This window comes from Cydia fagiglandana, chromosome 26 (assembly GCF_963556715.1).
Source record: "Cydia fagiglandana chromosome 26, ilCydFagi1.1, whole genome shotgun sequence".
Classification (NCBI taxonomy): domain Eukaryota; kingdom Metazoa; phylum Arthropoda; class Insecta; order Lepidoptera; family Tortricidae; genus Cydia; species Cydia fagiglandana.
Window position 1 is genome coordinate 10,176,748 of NC_085957.1, and position 16,357 is coordinate 10,193,104.

The 16,357-nt window shown below is 40.2% G+C and overlaps 2 protein-coding genes across 2 annotated transcripts in view; both read right to left on the reverse strand.

Annotated features, from left to right (window-relative positions):
- The window catches only part of LOC134677462 (microtubule-associated protein futsch), a 99,842-nt gene extending 96,058 nt beyond the window's left edge, over positions 1-3,784 (reverse strand). The window contains exon 1 of the mRNA XM_063535944.1: positions 3,291-3,784. Coding sequence (XP_063392014.1) covers positions 3,291-3,468 — 178 coding nt within the window. The 5' untranslated portion in view covers positions 3,469-3,784. The remainder of the gene's footprint in view (positions 1-3,290) is intronic.
- A 5,754-nt stretch (positions 3,785-9,538) lies between these two features.
- On the reverse strand, positions 9,539-16,193 carry LOC134677435 (uncharacterized). Its single transcript, XM_063535904.1, has 5 exons — positions 15,812-16,193; positions 14,457-14,593; positions 14,007-14,180; positions 12,574-13,180; positions 9,539-10,545 (listed from the first exon to the last, which is right to left on the reverse strand). The coding sequence occupies exons 1-5, from the start codon at positions 15,867-15,869 to the stop codon at positions 10,505-10,507; spliced, it is 1,017 nt and encodes a 338-aa protein (XP_063391974.1). The 5' UTR covers positions 15,870-16,193; the 3' UTR covers positions 9,539-10,504.
- Positions 16,194-16,357: the final 164 nt, after the last annotated feature.

Sequence of the window (16,357 nt, forward strand, 5' to 3'; positions counted from 1 at the left end):
GGCATCTGAAGCAACCTAACGAACCTATTCTACCTATATATTGGTTTAATTTAATGTGACTATCGTCAAAACATTACACAGGAACATTACGATCTGCCTGATCTTACGATCGGCCGCCGACCTGTACATTACATACATCGGGGTTTTCGGATCGGGAATGATTTCGTGTATTTATAACTTTGTTTATTGTAAAATAATTACCAAACTATGAAATAAACGTAGGTAGTAATAGTAAGGTCCAAATGTGCTTAGAAATGTTAATTCAGTATCGTTTTTAGGGTTCCGTACCCAAAGGGTAAAACGGGACCCTATTACTAAGACTTCGCTGTCCGTCCGTCCGTCCGTCTGTCACCAGGCTGTATCTAAGGAACCGTGATAGACAACTGTCTAGACAGTTGAAATTTTCACAGATGATGTATTTCTGTTGCCGCTATAACAACAAATACTAAAAAGTACGGCGCCCTCGGTGGGCGAGTCCGACTCGCACTTGTCCGGGTTTTTTTTACAGCGGGAAGGGTTACGCTACGTCTTACGTAGGCGAACAACGCGCGAACGCGGCGCGGCGCGGCGCGGCGAAAGCGGCCGCCGCCGCGCCGCGCCGCCTGACATTCGCGTGCAAATCGCGCCGCACCGCGTTCGCAACGAGATCGCTTACGTAGGACACTTCTATGGGCATCAAAGGATTGATTTCGCCGCGCCGCGCCGCGCCGCGTTCGCGCGTTGTTCGCCTACGTAAGACGTAGCGTTATATGTTATGTACAGTCAGCAGCAGAAGTTGCTAAGCGGGCGATATGTTCAGAATTACCTTGACACGCTCTTATTCTCTTAACAATAAAGTCGTTTCAAGATCATTTTGAACGCCTCGCCCGCTTAGCAACTTCTGCTGCTGACTGTATTTAGCAGTCCATGTATACAGGGTGCCCAGTAATTAATGGATAACCTTTTAACCACGAACAGGGCACCTTCGGCTAGTCCAGGAAAACTTAACTACTGGACAACATGTACAGGGTTTTTGGTACAGTGTTTGCCAAAATAAAACGGCAGATAGGTTGAGTCATTTGCTATCTTCTCAGGCCTAGAAATTTTCAGGCCAGTTTTTCGTAAATTTCAAATTTTTACTTGCGTAGTAGTAAAAAAAACCATGGCCTATTTTGTTTTTCTAGGCCTGAGAAGATAGCAAATGACTCAACCTATCTGCCGTTTTAATTTGGCAAACGATGTACCAAACACCCTGTATATTAGTTTCTGGCCGAAACCGGATTTTTGCTGAAACGGAAGGTTCGGTTTTGCCACTATTAAAATTAGCCATGATTTTTATTTTAAAACCTAACAAAATCAAAACTGTAGTCAGTACGCAATCCATTTGGTCTCTCAGTCAATACTTAGTTTATATCCAACAAATTGTATGAAATTATGAAAGAGTTATAACTTATAACACTTGCGTTTTTAATATTACATATGTGTTTTTACAAGCTTTTATTTAGTTTCACCTCACCATTGTCTGTCTGCTCAAATCTTGCAAGTTAAATTTGATCCACTTCCCAGTTTCCGATTGAGCTGAAATTTTGCATACATACGTAAGTCGGGTGACAATGCAATATTATGGTGTCATCGAGCTGATCTGATGATGGAGACCGGAGGTGGCCATGGGAACTATGTGATAAACAACGAAACCTAATTGTGTTTTGGGGATTTTAGAATTGTTTCAATGAGTATTAGTTGCCTGTGGAAAGAAAAGTACAGTCAGTGATAAAAGCTTGTACCAAAAATAAAATTTTTGCCAAAAACTTATTTAAAACAAAACTAAAAGGTACCACTACCACATTGTCAGTTGACAATAAGGTCGATTTCAAATTGAAGCAACAGTGTAAACTCTATAGGAACATTCAAGGAGCCAGACCATAGAGGTACAATAATATAGAGATGAAACGGGGGAGGGGCCAAACGACCGAACGAGATGCACTTATGGAAGTTTCAGTAGGAGTAGCAGAGAAAGCGGTATTATTGCTTGTCCTTGTCACAGTCTCACTTTTTGTTTGTTCCCCACCAAAAATTTAGTATAGTTTATGGTGGGCAACAAATAAACCGACCGAATTACGTAGATTGTTTTTGGGATGTTGTCAGGAATGATCAAACATCTTTTTAATATTGTCGCTTTGCGTATGTTGTCTCTCACGGAGGCGCGCGTATAGCTCATCTATGTAATACTAGGTCTATGGGCCGGACACTTTTTGGTATTATTAGAGATTTTCCCTTAACCCATTGAACGCTCACCATACAACAAATTTGCATAGCAATTTTACCCATATTGATCTGCAGTAACACATGTCTGATACTGAGTCGCTTTGACCCGGGTGACCCACGGGTTATATAGAGAGAAATTAATATTAAATTAAACCAACTAGAGGCAACAATGTCAACGTTATGGGGATAGGAAGTGAAACATTACACCTAATGACGTTATATTGTGTTTACGTGGTGTGGTATACCACACCATAGCCTTATTGACATCGAACAAAGTACCCTTTTGGCTGAAAACAGCACATATTTTCAGGCTTCTGGTGATTAAAAGTGATTACGTTTTATTGCAGTTTTATGGCAATAATGACTTATTGGTAATGAGTTATGTTATTTTTGCTGAGAACATAAATTTAACAAAACTAATTAGACTACACCTTAGAAATTGTGCTATTAAACAAATATTATACTATTAATAATTCTTACTAAGTGACATCACTTAGCAACTGATTTCTTTGCAAATATAAATAATAAAATAACAATATATAGTATTTATAAATTATATATATCATTGCCTAAGTATCCACAACAAAAGCCATCATGAGCTTTCCATGGGCTTAGTAGATTCATGTAAAAATGTCCTATAATATTTAATTATTTATAAAATAACAGAACCTATTAGGAATGTTGTTGTGAAAATTAAAAGATAATATATGTAAGTTATATCGAAAATACATTATATTAAGAACAAAACCAGTCTTGTTGGGGCAATCAAACCCAGAGTTATAGGTAGTTTATAAGCCTATAGATAAACATATTAAGTCTGATATAACTTATATAAGTTAAGATAAACATATAACTCATATGAGTTATATGTTTATCTTTTCTATGACAAGAGGTTATTATGTTTTGTACGTATTTCGAAAAGGAGGGATATAAAGTAAGTTATTTACATAAACTTACAATTCCAAAATCGAAGGCAATCCCCACCAAAACAAGGAAATATAACATACGATAAAAAGTTTGATGCTGTGCCAAAATTGAAGACTTACCATTGTGCCAAGGGTTCGCAGGCTCGAAATACTGAGTGACAAGGTGTTCCTCGTCAGGGAAGCAGACTTTTCGAGAGGATTTCTTCTTTTTGCTCGCTTCCTCCGTCGACCCGTCCCCGCCACTCTGATTTGCACTAACACTCGGACATGCCGTTTCCTTATCAGCATCAGTAGACATATCTACGTTTTCTGTCACATAGCAATACACCGTGATGCATTAGCGAAAACCCACACAGAAAAATAATATTTCACAAATATAAATAACACGTTTTTTCACACACACGTCACTGAATATTGATCCGTTTGTATTATTAACATTGTTTTGTCGTTAACACACCGGTCGAAGCGCTTATTTCACGGGTTTCGTTGCTATTTTACTATTTTTATTATTCGTTTCAAATCATAACATTCTGCACCTTTCATACATCGTTTACCGCCATATTGGATTGAAGGAGACAAAAGGAAGGTTTCGGATTTTGCACGCTAGGGGGTGCTTTTTCGCGATCGGGGATACCATATGAAGATATAATAATTAATGAGTAAAAAAATTAAACATAATTTTGATTTTGACAAAACAAAAAAGGTATTATTTATAGAAAAGTTTACATTTAAATAATCGAGTCACACATGTAGAATACTAAAACAAATTTCCGAAATATCAAATGATTATCTAGCCGTACCTAAGCTAGCTGGGCATTGGGTTTCTTGCAGTTCAGCTACTCACCCATAGATGGCGCTTATAACAGAATGTCGCAGCATGGTCGCAGCTGCTTTTTGCGTCGTGTGAAGAAAACTTGAAAAACTTTTTTTTTTCAAACTGAGGTTACGTTTCCATGCTGCGGAAAGAGAAGACTCGTAGAATGTATTGGATCCCATACATTTCATGACTCTTTTCTTTCCGCAGAGACTATTCTCGTATACTCGTTTGCCTCCAGTGGCGTAGCTAGAGGATATGGCGCCCGGGGCAGGCACCAAATGTGCGCCCCCCTCCCCCCCCAAACGAAATGAACTAACGAAAGGGTTACTTTTTTACTTATTAAAGTTTAGTTTTAATTTAGACAAATACAGTGTATATGTGTTTTTTTAGTACATCGGTGGCTAACAAGCTTACGACCCACCTGATGGTAAGCGGTCACCGCATCCTATGGACGTCTATACTCCAGGGGTGTTACATGCGCGTTGCCGACCATTTTAAAAACTTAGACACTTTGTTTTTTGGAGATCTCCCTACTGAAGCCTCTCGAGAAAAGGCAACTTATTCTGTCACCGTTGTTGGCAACTAGGCAGCATGTTTTTAACTGCTTCGAAGGGTCCAAGATGGCGTCCAGGTGCTCCTGCCCAAAGGTGACAACAGTACTCAATATATGGGATCTGACTTGCGACTAACATAAAATACATAAGCAGTCTACCCCATCAGAGTAAAGTATCGCCTCCCTTTATTGAGCACACCGAGTTTTTTTGAATACCAGCGCACCCTACTCAGCAAGGTGGCTACGAAAGTATTGGACGGCACTGATGGAGATGTCAACACCGAGGCTCCCAATACTCCCTGACATGGGAAGGGTTGTGCCTTGGAAAATGGGGTTTTCTTAGCGGTAAACGCGCAAAATTGAGTCTTGGTGGGATCTATTGGACTAAATTGTCCCGATCCCACACCAAAACTCTGGATAGAATGTTCTCGATACCTGACACAGGTTTTTCACGACATTCTAGTATCAGAACGAGGGATGTTGGCACGGCATGTGTTATACAGGTTGGTCCAAACCTTGATGTCCAAAAAATTTTTTTTAGGTTCCTCACACTGTGGGCTATCAATCAGCCGGCCTAGCCAAGGTTACAATCGCTATCGCTTCGACAGCGAAAAGCATTACGTCTCTCTATCACTCTTCCATATTAGTGTGACAGTGATAGTTGCGTTTCGATCGCTACGGAGCGTAAGCGATTGGCATCTTGGCTATGCGGCCAGAATATGTATGTTAGCCGACTTTTCGTAGTTTTCGAGTTATGATTTTTTTTATTTTTTTTAAGACATTTCGGGGTGAAGCAATTAATTTATTTTAGAATGTTTCTCTTTGTAACATAATCCTTGACAAACGGCGCAGTAGCTAAAAAATCAGCATCCTCACTTGGCTGAGTTGGGCAAAAAAGACAAAGTTTTACGTTCAAGCATGTCAAGCTTAGATGCTGTCCTTACCTAAATAAATAAAAAATACAAGCGATTTTGGACCTCAAGGTTTGGACCATTCTGTATACAGGGTGGCTATAAAATAACTGCATTCCTGTTGCCAGGGAGGTTCTGGGATTATACTGAGCAACTTTTATCCATCCTGCATAGGAATCCCCAGTACTCCGCATATCGATGAATGTAGTCGATAGACAACATGTCACAGATATGCAGCAGCAGCTATTGGAGCAGGTTCCGTCTTCTACTACGGCTCATAAGCGCCTGCCGGACAAAGGGCTCGCGATCCACTTGCATAGGTAGTCTCTTGGGCAGTCCATAAGATGGTAACTTAGACCCCTAACGGAAAAGACGCGCTAACACGGGACACAACTCTGAAGCACTCGGCCCGCTCGCCTTATAAAACGAAAGCATTAGCAACTCCCGCCGAATATCCCTCTGCTTGATAGAAGTTTCTGGCATAGAGTATTCGCACTACGGGATGGTGGGCGGTAGGGCGCTACCGTCGTCTTTCAAGGTCGAGTTCGAGGCAAAAAGAGTACCTAAAAGATCGGCTTTCTCTTTTGCGCTGTGGGCCAGATTACCATCCGCATTTCACACTTCACAGTGGTGGTAAATATGACTGACAAAAGTTTCCCTGCTGCCTTTGGCAAGGCGGAGAGGTAGTCTTTTGCCCATTTTGGCGCCCCCCCTTGGACGGCGCCCGGGGCACGTGCCCCCTCCAACCCCCCCCTAGTTACGCCCCTGCTGCATTCCTGTTGCCAGGGAGGTTCTGGGATTATACTGAGCAACTTTTATCCATCCTGCATAGGAATCCCCAGTACTCCGCATATCGATGAATGTAGTCGATAGACAACATGTCACAGATATGCAGCAGCAGCTATTGGAGCAGGTTCCGTCTTCTACTACGGCTCATAAGCGCCTGCCGGACAAAGGGCTCGCGATCCACTTGCATAGGTAGTCTCTTGGGCAGTCCATAAGATGGTAACTTAGACCCCTAACGGAAAAGACGCGCTAACACGGGACACAACTCTGAAGCACTCGGCCCGCTCGCCTTATAAAACGAAAGCATTAGCAACTCCCGCCGAATATCCCTCTGCTTGATAGAAGTTTCTGGCATAGAGTATTCGCACTACGGGATGGTGGGCGGTAGGGCGCTACCGTCGTCTTTCAAGGTCGAGTTCGAGGCAAAAAGAGTACCTAAAAGATCGGCTTTCTCTTTTGCGCTGTGGGCCAGATTACCATCCGCATTTCACACTTCACAGTGGTGGTAAATATGACTGACAAAAGTTTCCCTGCTGCCTTTGGCAAGGCGGAGAGGTAGTCTTTTGCCCATTTTGGCGCCCCCCCTTGGACGGCGCCCGGGGCACGTGCCCCCTCCAACCCCCCCCTAGTTACGCCCCTGTTTGCCTCCTATATTTAAGTGCTCCTATATCATAAAAAAATGTGGGTCATATCCCTTCATCTGTATATATAATAATATTATTATTATGAAAGCGAAAGTATTCTGTCTGTTACAGCTTCACGCTATACCGCTGAACCGATTAAGATGAAATTTGGTATGGACATAATTTAAGGGCCGGGAAAGGACATAGGATAGTTTTTATAATCATCATCATTCCGCGATTTCCGCGCAGACGAATAGGGGGTTTTACTGCGATGTTCTGCCGCCAGAGTGCAGCACTAAGCTAGTTCGTTTTTTTAGCATTAGAAAATGATTAGAAATAAGGTAAACAATCTTGACGTGTCTTTTAATTAAAAAACACATTTTTAAAAATAAGTTACGGTAAATATGTAACAATTATGAATCTAATACGATCATTTATATTCTTCTGCTTTCATAAGTAATAGATTTCGATTTTTAAAAAGCGTTTCTCAATTAAAAGACATGTCAAGATCGCTTACCATCTTGCAAGTTCTTTCTAATGCTAAAATAAACGATCTATAGCTAGCTGGCAGAAGCAGGCGTGGCTCACTCCGCGATTTCGTCGCTTTGCTACAGGTAGCTAAAAGTACATCCGTTCGACCCCAATTTTGGGGTTTGCCATAAGCCGCGTGTGGCGCTGTCGCCACCTAGCGGCCATATCTGTGCTGATCGTGACAGACGCGTTTTGTTAGAGAGTGAGTCTTCTGTACGGTAGTACTATTATTTATTCTGTGGCAGAAGTCATTAGTAAATAAAACACTTTCGTGGGTAACTAAAATTATTTATTACAAAACTTAACATCACCTCAATAGTCATTTTTATCATTTTACACACATTCTGTGTCCAAATCAAAAGGATCCCTCTAGTTTCATCATCATCATCATCATCTCAGCCATAAGACGTCCACTCTGCTGAACATAGGCCTCCCCCTTGGACCTCCATTCGTACCGGTTGGAAGCGACCCGCATCAAGCGTCTTCCGGCGGCCTTAACAAGGTCGTCCGTCCATCTTGTGGGTCCCTAGTTTAGGATGCTTTAAAATTATTATAGGGTCATTGCATCAGTTTACCGTCTGTGCCTGTTTCCGTTCCGTCCACTTGGCATAGTTGCTACAGAATTGCGTATAATTTGAATATATGCCTATATATTCAAGAAATGCGTATAATTTGAATATATACCTGTATATTTGAATATAAACTGACGCAATGACCCTATTTTATTATAAAAGTATTTTTCTCTGTCACTCTAATTACGCCTTCATTGGAGTAAAATAGAAAGATCACCGCAATTTGCGAATTTCGGGTTTCGCGGTAGCCCCTCTCTGACCAGGAATATATGATCACGCGCCATGTTGCGGAATTTCGCTGGAACTAAATTTTTCATACTATACTGACGACCGGTCTGGCCTAGTTGGTAGTGACCCTGCCTACGAAGCCAATGGTCCCGGGTTCGAATCCTGGTAAGGGCATTTATTTGTATGATGATACAGATATTTGTTCCTGAGTCATGATTGTATTCTATGTGTTTTAAGTATTTATATATTATATATATCGTTGTCTGAGTACCCACAACACAAGCTTTCTTGAACGTACCGTGGGGCTTAGTCAATTTGTGTAAAAAATGTATCTAAAATATTTATTTATTTATTATTATTTATTTATTACTACCGTACAGAAAGGACACTTCCTACAAAACCGAAGTTTGACAGCGATTCAGGGTCGAATAATGATATCCCTTTCTAACTTATGGCACTATCCCTTTCGGCTATTTAGGGTTGTCAAAATTCAAGTAATAAAGGGACGTCAAATTGTGAATACCCTAATAATTGCTCGGAGCAATGCTGAGCCGAGTTTGCCCGAAGTCAGGAGTGTCTCTCCACTGCCTATACAGTCAGCAGCAGAAGTTGCTAAGCGGGCCATGTGTTCAAAATGATCTTGACGCGACTTTATTGTTAAGAGGATAAGAGCGTGTTAAGGTAATTTTGAACACTCCGCCCGCTTAGCAACTTCTGCTGCTGACTGTACATGAGAATAACAGCGCCCTCATGACAATGATCATATATTTCTGGTCAGGTTTTATTTGAAAAATTAATTGACGAAATAAAATAGGACTTTAGAGCCACGGGGATCCTTTTGATTAGCTATCGAACTTACTTCATTAAACTACTTTGTATAACGTAGGTATATTTGTATATCTTGTCGTTTGTATATTTTTACATTTCCTATGGAAATTATAATATAAATAATTTACAATTCATTTGTGATTTCGAGTTAATTTCGGTGCCTTACTTTAACTGTCATCTCGCCAATAAATTCTTGGATACCTGATCACTCTGAATAGTTTTGCTAAGATATTTATGAGCGCCTGAGTCGCCAAAACTTTTTGGATCAGGGTTTATGGACCTATAGTCAGACCGTAAAAAGTCTGCAGCGATTTTGATAGCCCACGCAGTGCAAGTGTCATTTTAAACGTCAAACTTCTATGAAATTATGACGAATACATAACACTTATACTGCGTGGGCTATCAAATCCGCTGCAGACTTTGTTTGGTGCATCTATAGTATTTTTTTTCCGTTTATTTGAAAAATACAGTTGCAAATTCATTTTATAAAAATTTACATAAAATACCATTTTCTTGGACTTTTATAAACATTGTAACAAACAACCAAATAATACTAAGATCTTTAAAATCATTAATTGTTAATTTTCGGTATATATACAGACTTAAATTTGTAAAAATAACTTAATTATAATTATACATGAATACACGGACGACTATGGAGATACAGCAGCGATTAAAAAAAAAACTAAAATCGATACAAAAATTTGATAATATCAAAAGATGTAGTGCATAATTATTTTCCATCGTATTTTCACGGAAACGTAACGCGCCTTGCTATTTCAGTCAGTCTCGGTAAAAAGTACTGAGGTTGGAAGAAGCGTGACAAATACGAACGTTTCCGAGAAAATACGATGGAAAACAATAGGGTACTAGACTACTATAGTTCGTTTTTTTAGCATTAGAAAGAACTTGAAAGAAGATAAGCGATCTTGACATGACTTTTAATATAAACGCTTTTTAAAAATCAATAACTATTATTACTTATGAAAGCAGAATATAAATGATCGTATTGGATTCATAATTGTTACATATTTGCCGTAACTTATTTTTAAAATGTGTTTTTCAATTAAAATACACATCTAGATTGTTTACCTAATTTCTAATGCTAAAAAAATGAAGTATAGTCAAATCAGTTTCTTTTTTCGAACTGTCAAAACGAATTTGCTATGGAATTTATATGAAACACTAGCATGTGACGTCACAATCAAATTACCTACTCTTTATAGTTTTATACGGGTTTTAAAATAGAAATTGTGTCTAAAACTGCTGTCCACGTTTCTCTATTAATCTTCTGATGCTTTATTTCAAACATGGTGTAAAATAATTTATTTTAAATACAGTCAAATACCCCATTATCCACTACATCAGGCTTCTAGTTGTAATATTTTTGCACGTAAGCCTGACTATTCCTATGCTTACTTTTCGTATAAACTGTTACGATTTTTTGGTTACAATAAAATTCTTAATTAATTGTGTTTGTCAATATCACTGATTCTCTTTCTTTATTTTCAAATCCAGGACTACATCTGAAATGAGAAAATACAATAATATAAATATTTCAGCCTCCCACTGCTGTACACAGGCCCCCTCTCATGCCCATAGGGCTTGGGCCATAGCCCCCACGCTAGCCCAATGCGGGTTGGGGACTTCACAAGTCCACATACACCTTTGAATTTATTCGCAGAAGTATGCAGGTTTCCTAACGATGTTTTTCATCACCGAAAAGCGACTGGTAAATATCAATGATATTTCGAACATAAGTTTCGAAAAAATCATTGGTACAAGCCGGGGTTTGAACCCGCGACCTCTGGATTGCAAGTCGCACGCTCTTGCCGCTAGGCCACCAGCGCTTTTCCCCAAAAAAAAGAAAAAAACATATGCTTGAATAATTTTACGGTTTAGACTCACTTGTTTTTAGTCACTCGCGCGACATGTTGGCATATTGTGTATATGTGCGCGATACACGGCCGTCGTGAACGCTGCTCGCACTGTTAGTGCTTGAGAAAGGAGACACAGGCTCTCCGAAACATGTCGCGCGAGTGAATAAAAACAAGTGAGTCTAAACCGTAAAATTATTCAATGTTAGTATATCTCACAACAGTTTAAATTCAAAAAACATGTGTCATTATTTTCTTAATTACTCAGTAAAACAATGTTTTCCGTGAACTGTTGTATTTTTAATGTGATTATTACTAACAATTTTATGGATATGTATGTCTGAATTAAATAAATGAATTGAATTGAATAATAGTCATGTAACCCAAAATGTGTTGATAAAAAAATACAACTTTTTCTGTAAACTCTTTCATGTTTTAGGATAAATTTGAAACCTATTTTTTTTTAAACTATATCGGTGGCAAACAAGCATACGGCCCGCCTAATCGTAAGCAGTCACCGTGGCCTATGGACGCCTGCAACTCCAGAGGTGTTACAAGCGCGTTGCCATCCACCTTTTAAAAACCAGGGATGTTGCGGATGCGGATATTTAAAGCCTCACATCCGCGGATGCGGATGAGGATGTCAAGATTTGGTACTTAAAATACGTCAAATATTTCATTTTTAGCATTTTTTCATCATCATCATCATCATCTCAGCCATAAGACGTCCACTGCTGAACATAGGCCTCCCCCTTGGACCTCCATACGTGCCGGTTGGAAGCGACCCGCATCCAGCGTCTTCCGGCGACCTTAACAAGATCGTCTGTCCATCTTGTGGGTGGACGTCCTACGCTGCGCTTGCTAATCCGTGGTCTCCATTCGGGCACTTTTCGACCCCATCGGCCATCTTCTCTGCGTGCAATGTGGCCTGCCCATTGCCACTTCAGCTTGCTAATCCGGTGGGCTATGTCGGTGACTTTAGTTCGTAACGCTGCCCAACCGAGTTGGATTCGGCGGTTGACCTCTTTCTCGAAGTTGGACCTACCCAATTGGACTATTTGTCCTAGGTAGATGTACGAGTCAACAACTTCGAGTACCGAGTTCCCAACAGAGATTGGGATGGGCACAACATTGGCATATATTTGACATAAGTTTCGTCTTGTCCATGTTCATTTTCAAGCCCACCCGTTGTGAAACTCGGTTGAGGTCATCGAGCATCATGCTGAGTTCCTCCATCGACTTTGCCATGACTACGATATCGTCGGCAAACCGAAGGTGAGTGATGTATTCGCCGTTGATGTTGATGCCATTGCATTTTTTATTTAAAAAAAACCAAACGTTTAGTATTTGAGCTAGAATATAGGTGCGTTTTATTTAATAAACAGTAACTTGGCCGACTTTTCGGGATCTAGACAATTTCGTTATATTATTATATAATGACGAAATTACCTAGCACTTACGCCGCCGGCGCCGCCGCTAATACCTTCCTGCTACCGACATGGTCGACATCCGCATCATGCGGATGCCCCGCATCGATTTTATGGGGATGCGGATGCAGATGCGGATGTTGAAAATAATGCGGATGTTCCGCGGATGCGGTTGCGGATGCGAATATTCGCAACATCCCTGTTAAAAACCTGTACACTCCTTTTTTTGAAGAACCTATTAGGTACTTACCATTATAATCATCGACGTACGCGATCCTCCGCGGCGCCGACTGTTTCCTCCCGTGACTCCTCTTCGCCTTCACGCACAGATCCAGCACCCCCCCGTTTTCCTCTTTCAGCACCTTATCATACTCCTGCTTTATCCCACTGTCACTTATAAAGGCATTTCTAATTTCATCCTTTCCGTCATCGAAAATTTCTTCCTTTATGAAGGCACCGTTTCTCTCAACAAAAATTTTGTCCTTCATAAAACCACTATTCGTTTCATTGAAAATTTTGTCCTTCAAAAAGCCACTATTCGTTTCATTGAAAATTTTGTCCTTCAAAAAGGCACTATTGGTTTCATCGAAAATTTTGTCTTTTATAAAGGCATCCTGGTAACATTTCTTGTCGTCTAGGAAGACAGTTTTGGCTGATACCTTTTTCTTATCAAATATATGGTTGACGCTCTTTTGGACCAGTTTTTCGATTCGACACTCGAACGTGCTTTCTTTTTCTAGGTCTCGATAGCTCTCACTGAGGTCTGGAGAGCTGGGGGTCTTGATGTCTTTGGGTGTGGGAGATTCTAGGTCATCTAGTTCTGGGAGTTGGGAGGGGTCTGAGCGTTCTTGTAGGACCTGGAAAGAGAAATATTATGTTGTAATATTTCGCGACAGGTGCTGTAGTATATACGAGCCCCGATGCAGCGGAGTTAGTCCAGTTATATACATAAATAAATAGCCAACTTAAATAAAAAAAACCGGCCAAGTGCGAGTCGGACTCGCGTTCCAAGGGTTCCGTACATTAAGTCCGACTCACGCTTGACTGCACATTTCTAATAGGTTTTCCTGTCATTTATAGGTAAAGAACTATTTTGTGTATTTTTTTTTTAATTTTAGACCCTGTAGTTTTGGAGATACAGGGGGGGGAACGTCATTTATTTGGATATTTTCTTAAATAACTTCTAACCTATGTATTTTAAAATTATAAAAAAAATATATTTAAAATTCTCACAAAGAGCTCTTTTATTTTATTTTGTAACACGACACATTATATCACAAAAATTAATTATTCGGAACGAAGTATAGCCAAATAGAAAAATGTTCTGTTGCGATATTCACTACATTTACTGTTCCATAGAAACTGTTTAGTGCCGTATAATTCAATTAAAGTACGACACTTTTCATTATTCATGTATGCGGCCGCGCGAGCCAACTGAAATATATACACACCCGTCCCAACTGCGCGCGAACATTCCTTTGCCGCGCGTCGAAACACCGACAGTGAATGGTTCTATGCGCGGCGCGGGGCGAGCGCGCCAATGATCGAGTTGGCTCGCGCGGCAGCCCGGTATCCATTGCGCGCGAGCCAATGTTGGATAGCTTGCCGAGCGATATCGAGACGGGGTTTGAGGGTTCCGTTTTTTCCTCTTGAGGTACGGAGCCCTAAAAAAAAATCAAATACCAGCGATATATGCAGCCGCAACGCCCGGCAGCGGCCGCGCTGCAGGTCGCGCCGGCGCAGCAGCGCGCGGCGCTCGGCCAGCGCGGCGTCGCGGCGCGCGCGCACGCAGCGCAGCTCGCGCGTCAGCCGCCGCAGGTGCTCCAGGCTGCGCCGCCGGCTGTTCTGTGACGCCAACTGACAACAAACGATTAATAATGAAAAACCGGCCAGATGCGATTCGGACACGCCCACCGAGCCTTTTTTAGTATTTTTTGTTATAGCGGCAACAGAAGTACATCATCTGTGAGAATTTCAACTGTCTAGCGGTCACGGTTCATGAGATACAGCCTGGTGACAGACAGACAGGCAGATGCACAGTGGAGTCTTAGTAATAGGGTCCCATTTTTACCCTTTTGGACACATAAAAAAACTTTTCTCTTTTAAACAACACAAACTTAAGCTTTTCCTCACCCGATTCTTGATCCGCCTCCGGAGCCCCTTCAGGAATGACAAGTCCTCTTCGTTGAGCCGGAGCGACTGCACTTTCTCAGAGTACTTCACCGTCGGGAGCCCGGCCACCTCCTCTACTGTCATATTGATGCCTCGGGCTGAAATCAGAAGGGATTTGTGAAGACAACCAATCTAGCCTAGTGGGTAGTGACCCTGCTTGTGAAGCCGATGGTCCTGGGTTCGAATCCCGGTAACAGCATTGATTTATGTGAAGAACACAAATATTTGTTCCTGTGGCATGGGTGTTTTCTAAGTATATAAGTATGTATATTGTCATTATTGTCACCTAGCACCAATAGTACAAGCTTTGCTGAGTTTGGGGCTAGGTTGATCTGTGTAAAATGTCCCCTATTAAAAAAAAGAGAGGGCAACAGAGAGTACTCTGATTTTAACTCTCATTGTTACATATTATTATCATCTTATTACAATGAACCTATTACCATAACAAGTTGTAAATTTGATTAAAATGGGAATTAGAGGTATACTTTATTCTTTAAATAAATACAAGTATAAGTTTACAGCTCTAGATATGCCAAAACACTTATACTCTTAACACTTTTGACTACCGAGAACCCGCCTGGTAGGCACTCGTAATGTTTGCTCAGATGCCGGACAACCCGCCCAGCGGGTTCTTTCGTACGCAGATATAGACGACCGGTTTCTGGGGTAGTGCACCGTTTTTTGCCCGGTTGCGAAAGTGTTAATACATAGTCATTAACTATCTCTAGGATATTTATTTAACTTTACATATGTAGAGATTAAAAAAGGTCTGAAACTATACTAATCTACATAGGTACTCATAGAGTTAAAAAAAAACTACTCTGTAAATTCGGCCACTTATTTGTTTCTAATAAGAATTTTACCGTAGCACCTATATAATTGTAAATATTGGTGTTTATCATACAGTGTTTGTTATTATTATAACATAACCATAACAATACAGGTACATTTTATATTGTTATTGTTATAGCTAATTCAACAGTCAAAGTTTTTTAATAAATAATATACTTACCCAATAGTTTTGTATTGCAAGAAACATACTTATAATTTTCAAATCTAACTGCGCCTAATACGATATAGTAGACTAGTAAAATTTAAATTTCGAAGAGGCATGAATCATATATATTCGTTCCATATAAAGTTGCAGCCGTAAATATAATATAATTTTGTAAAAACAGGTGTATACAAACATAAAAAGTATCGCATAAAACGAAAAAGTGCGTCTCAGTTCACATACCTGTTGCAGGTTTCTAAGAAGATATAAAATCAACTTGTTCTCAAATTACTCGTTCAAATATCACGTAAACCATACTTACCATCAAGTATTTCCTGGTCCTGCTGATACGAAGACGCCTGCTTCTCTAAATCATCCATTCTTCATATTTAAATTCTTATTTACTATGGAATATTTCTCAATATTATTCACAAAATTTCTTATCACAAGTGAACGATGATAGGTTATGTATGGCTTTGTAACATCATCTTACATTCTCGGAAATTAGGATACGGTAATATTCAGACGAATCTGAAACATCTCTCTTTGTAATAAGGGGTATAATTTGTTTGTGACTCAATCGGAAGAATAGTAAATAGCAGCAAATTTAAATTGGTTAAGAAATTGCAGCTGTCAAAGTTGATGTCATAACATTGCGTTTTGTTTTGAGCTTGGTGAATTCCAATTTTGGATTAAATACAAACTCCACAACATTGGCACGAGTAACTCTTTATTCTCTAAATAATGAAATAATAACCTCACAACTTACTTAAGCTCTAAGGGTTTCGTATCTTCATTACATACTCGGATCACCAAGTTGTATTATTTTCTATGTGGCAACAGCTGTTGTGGCGGTGCTACACAAAAG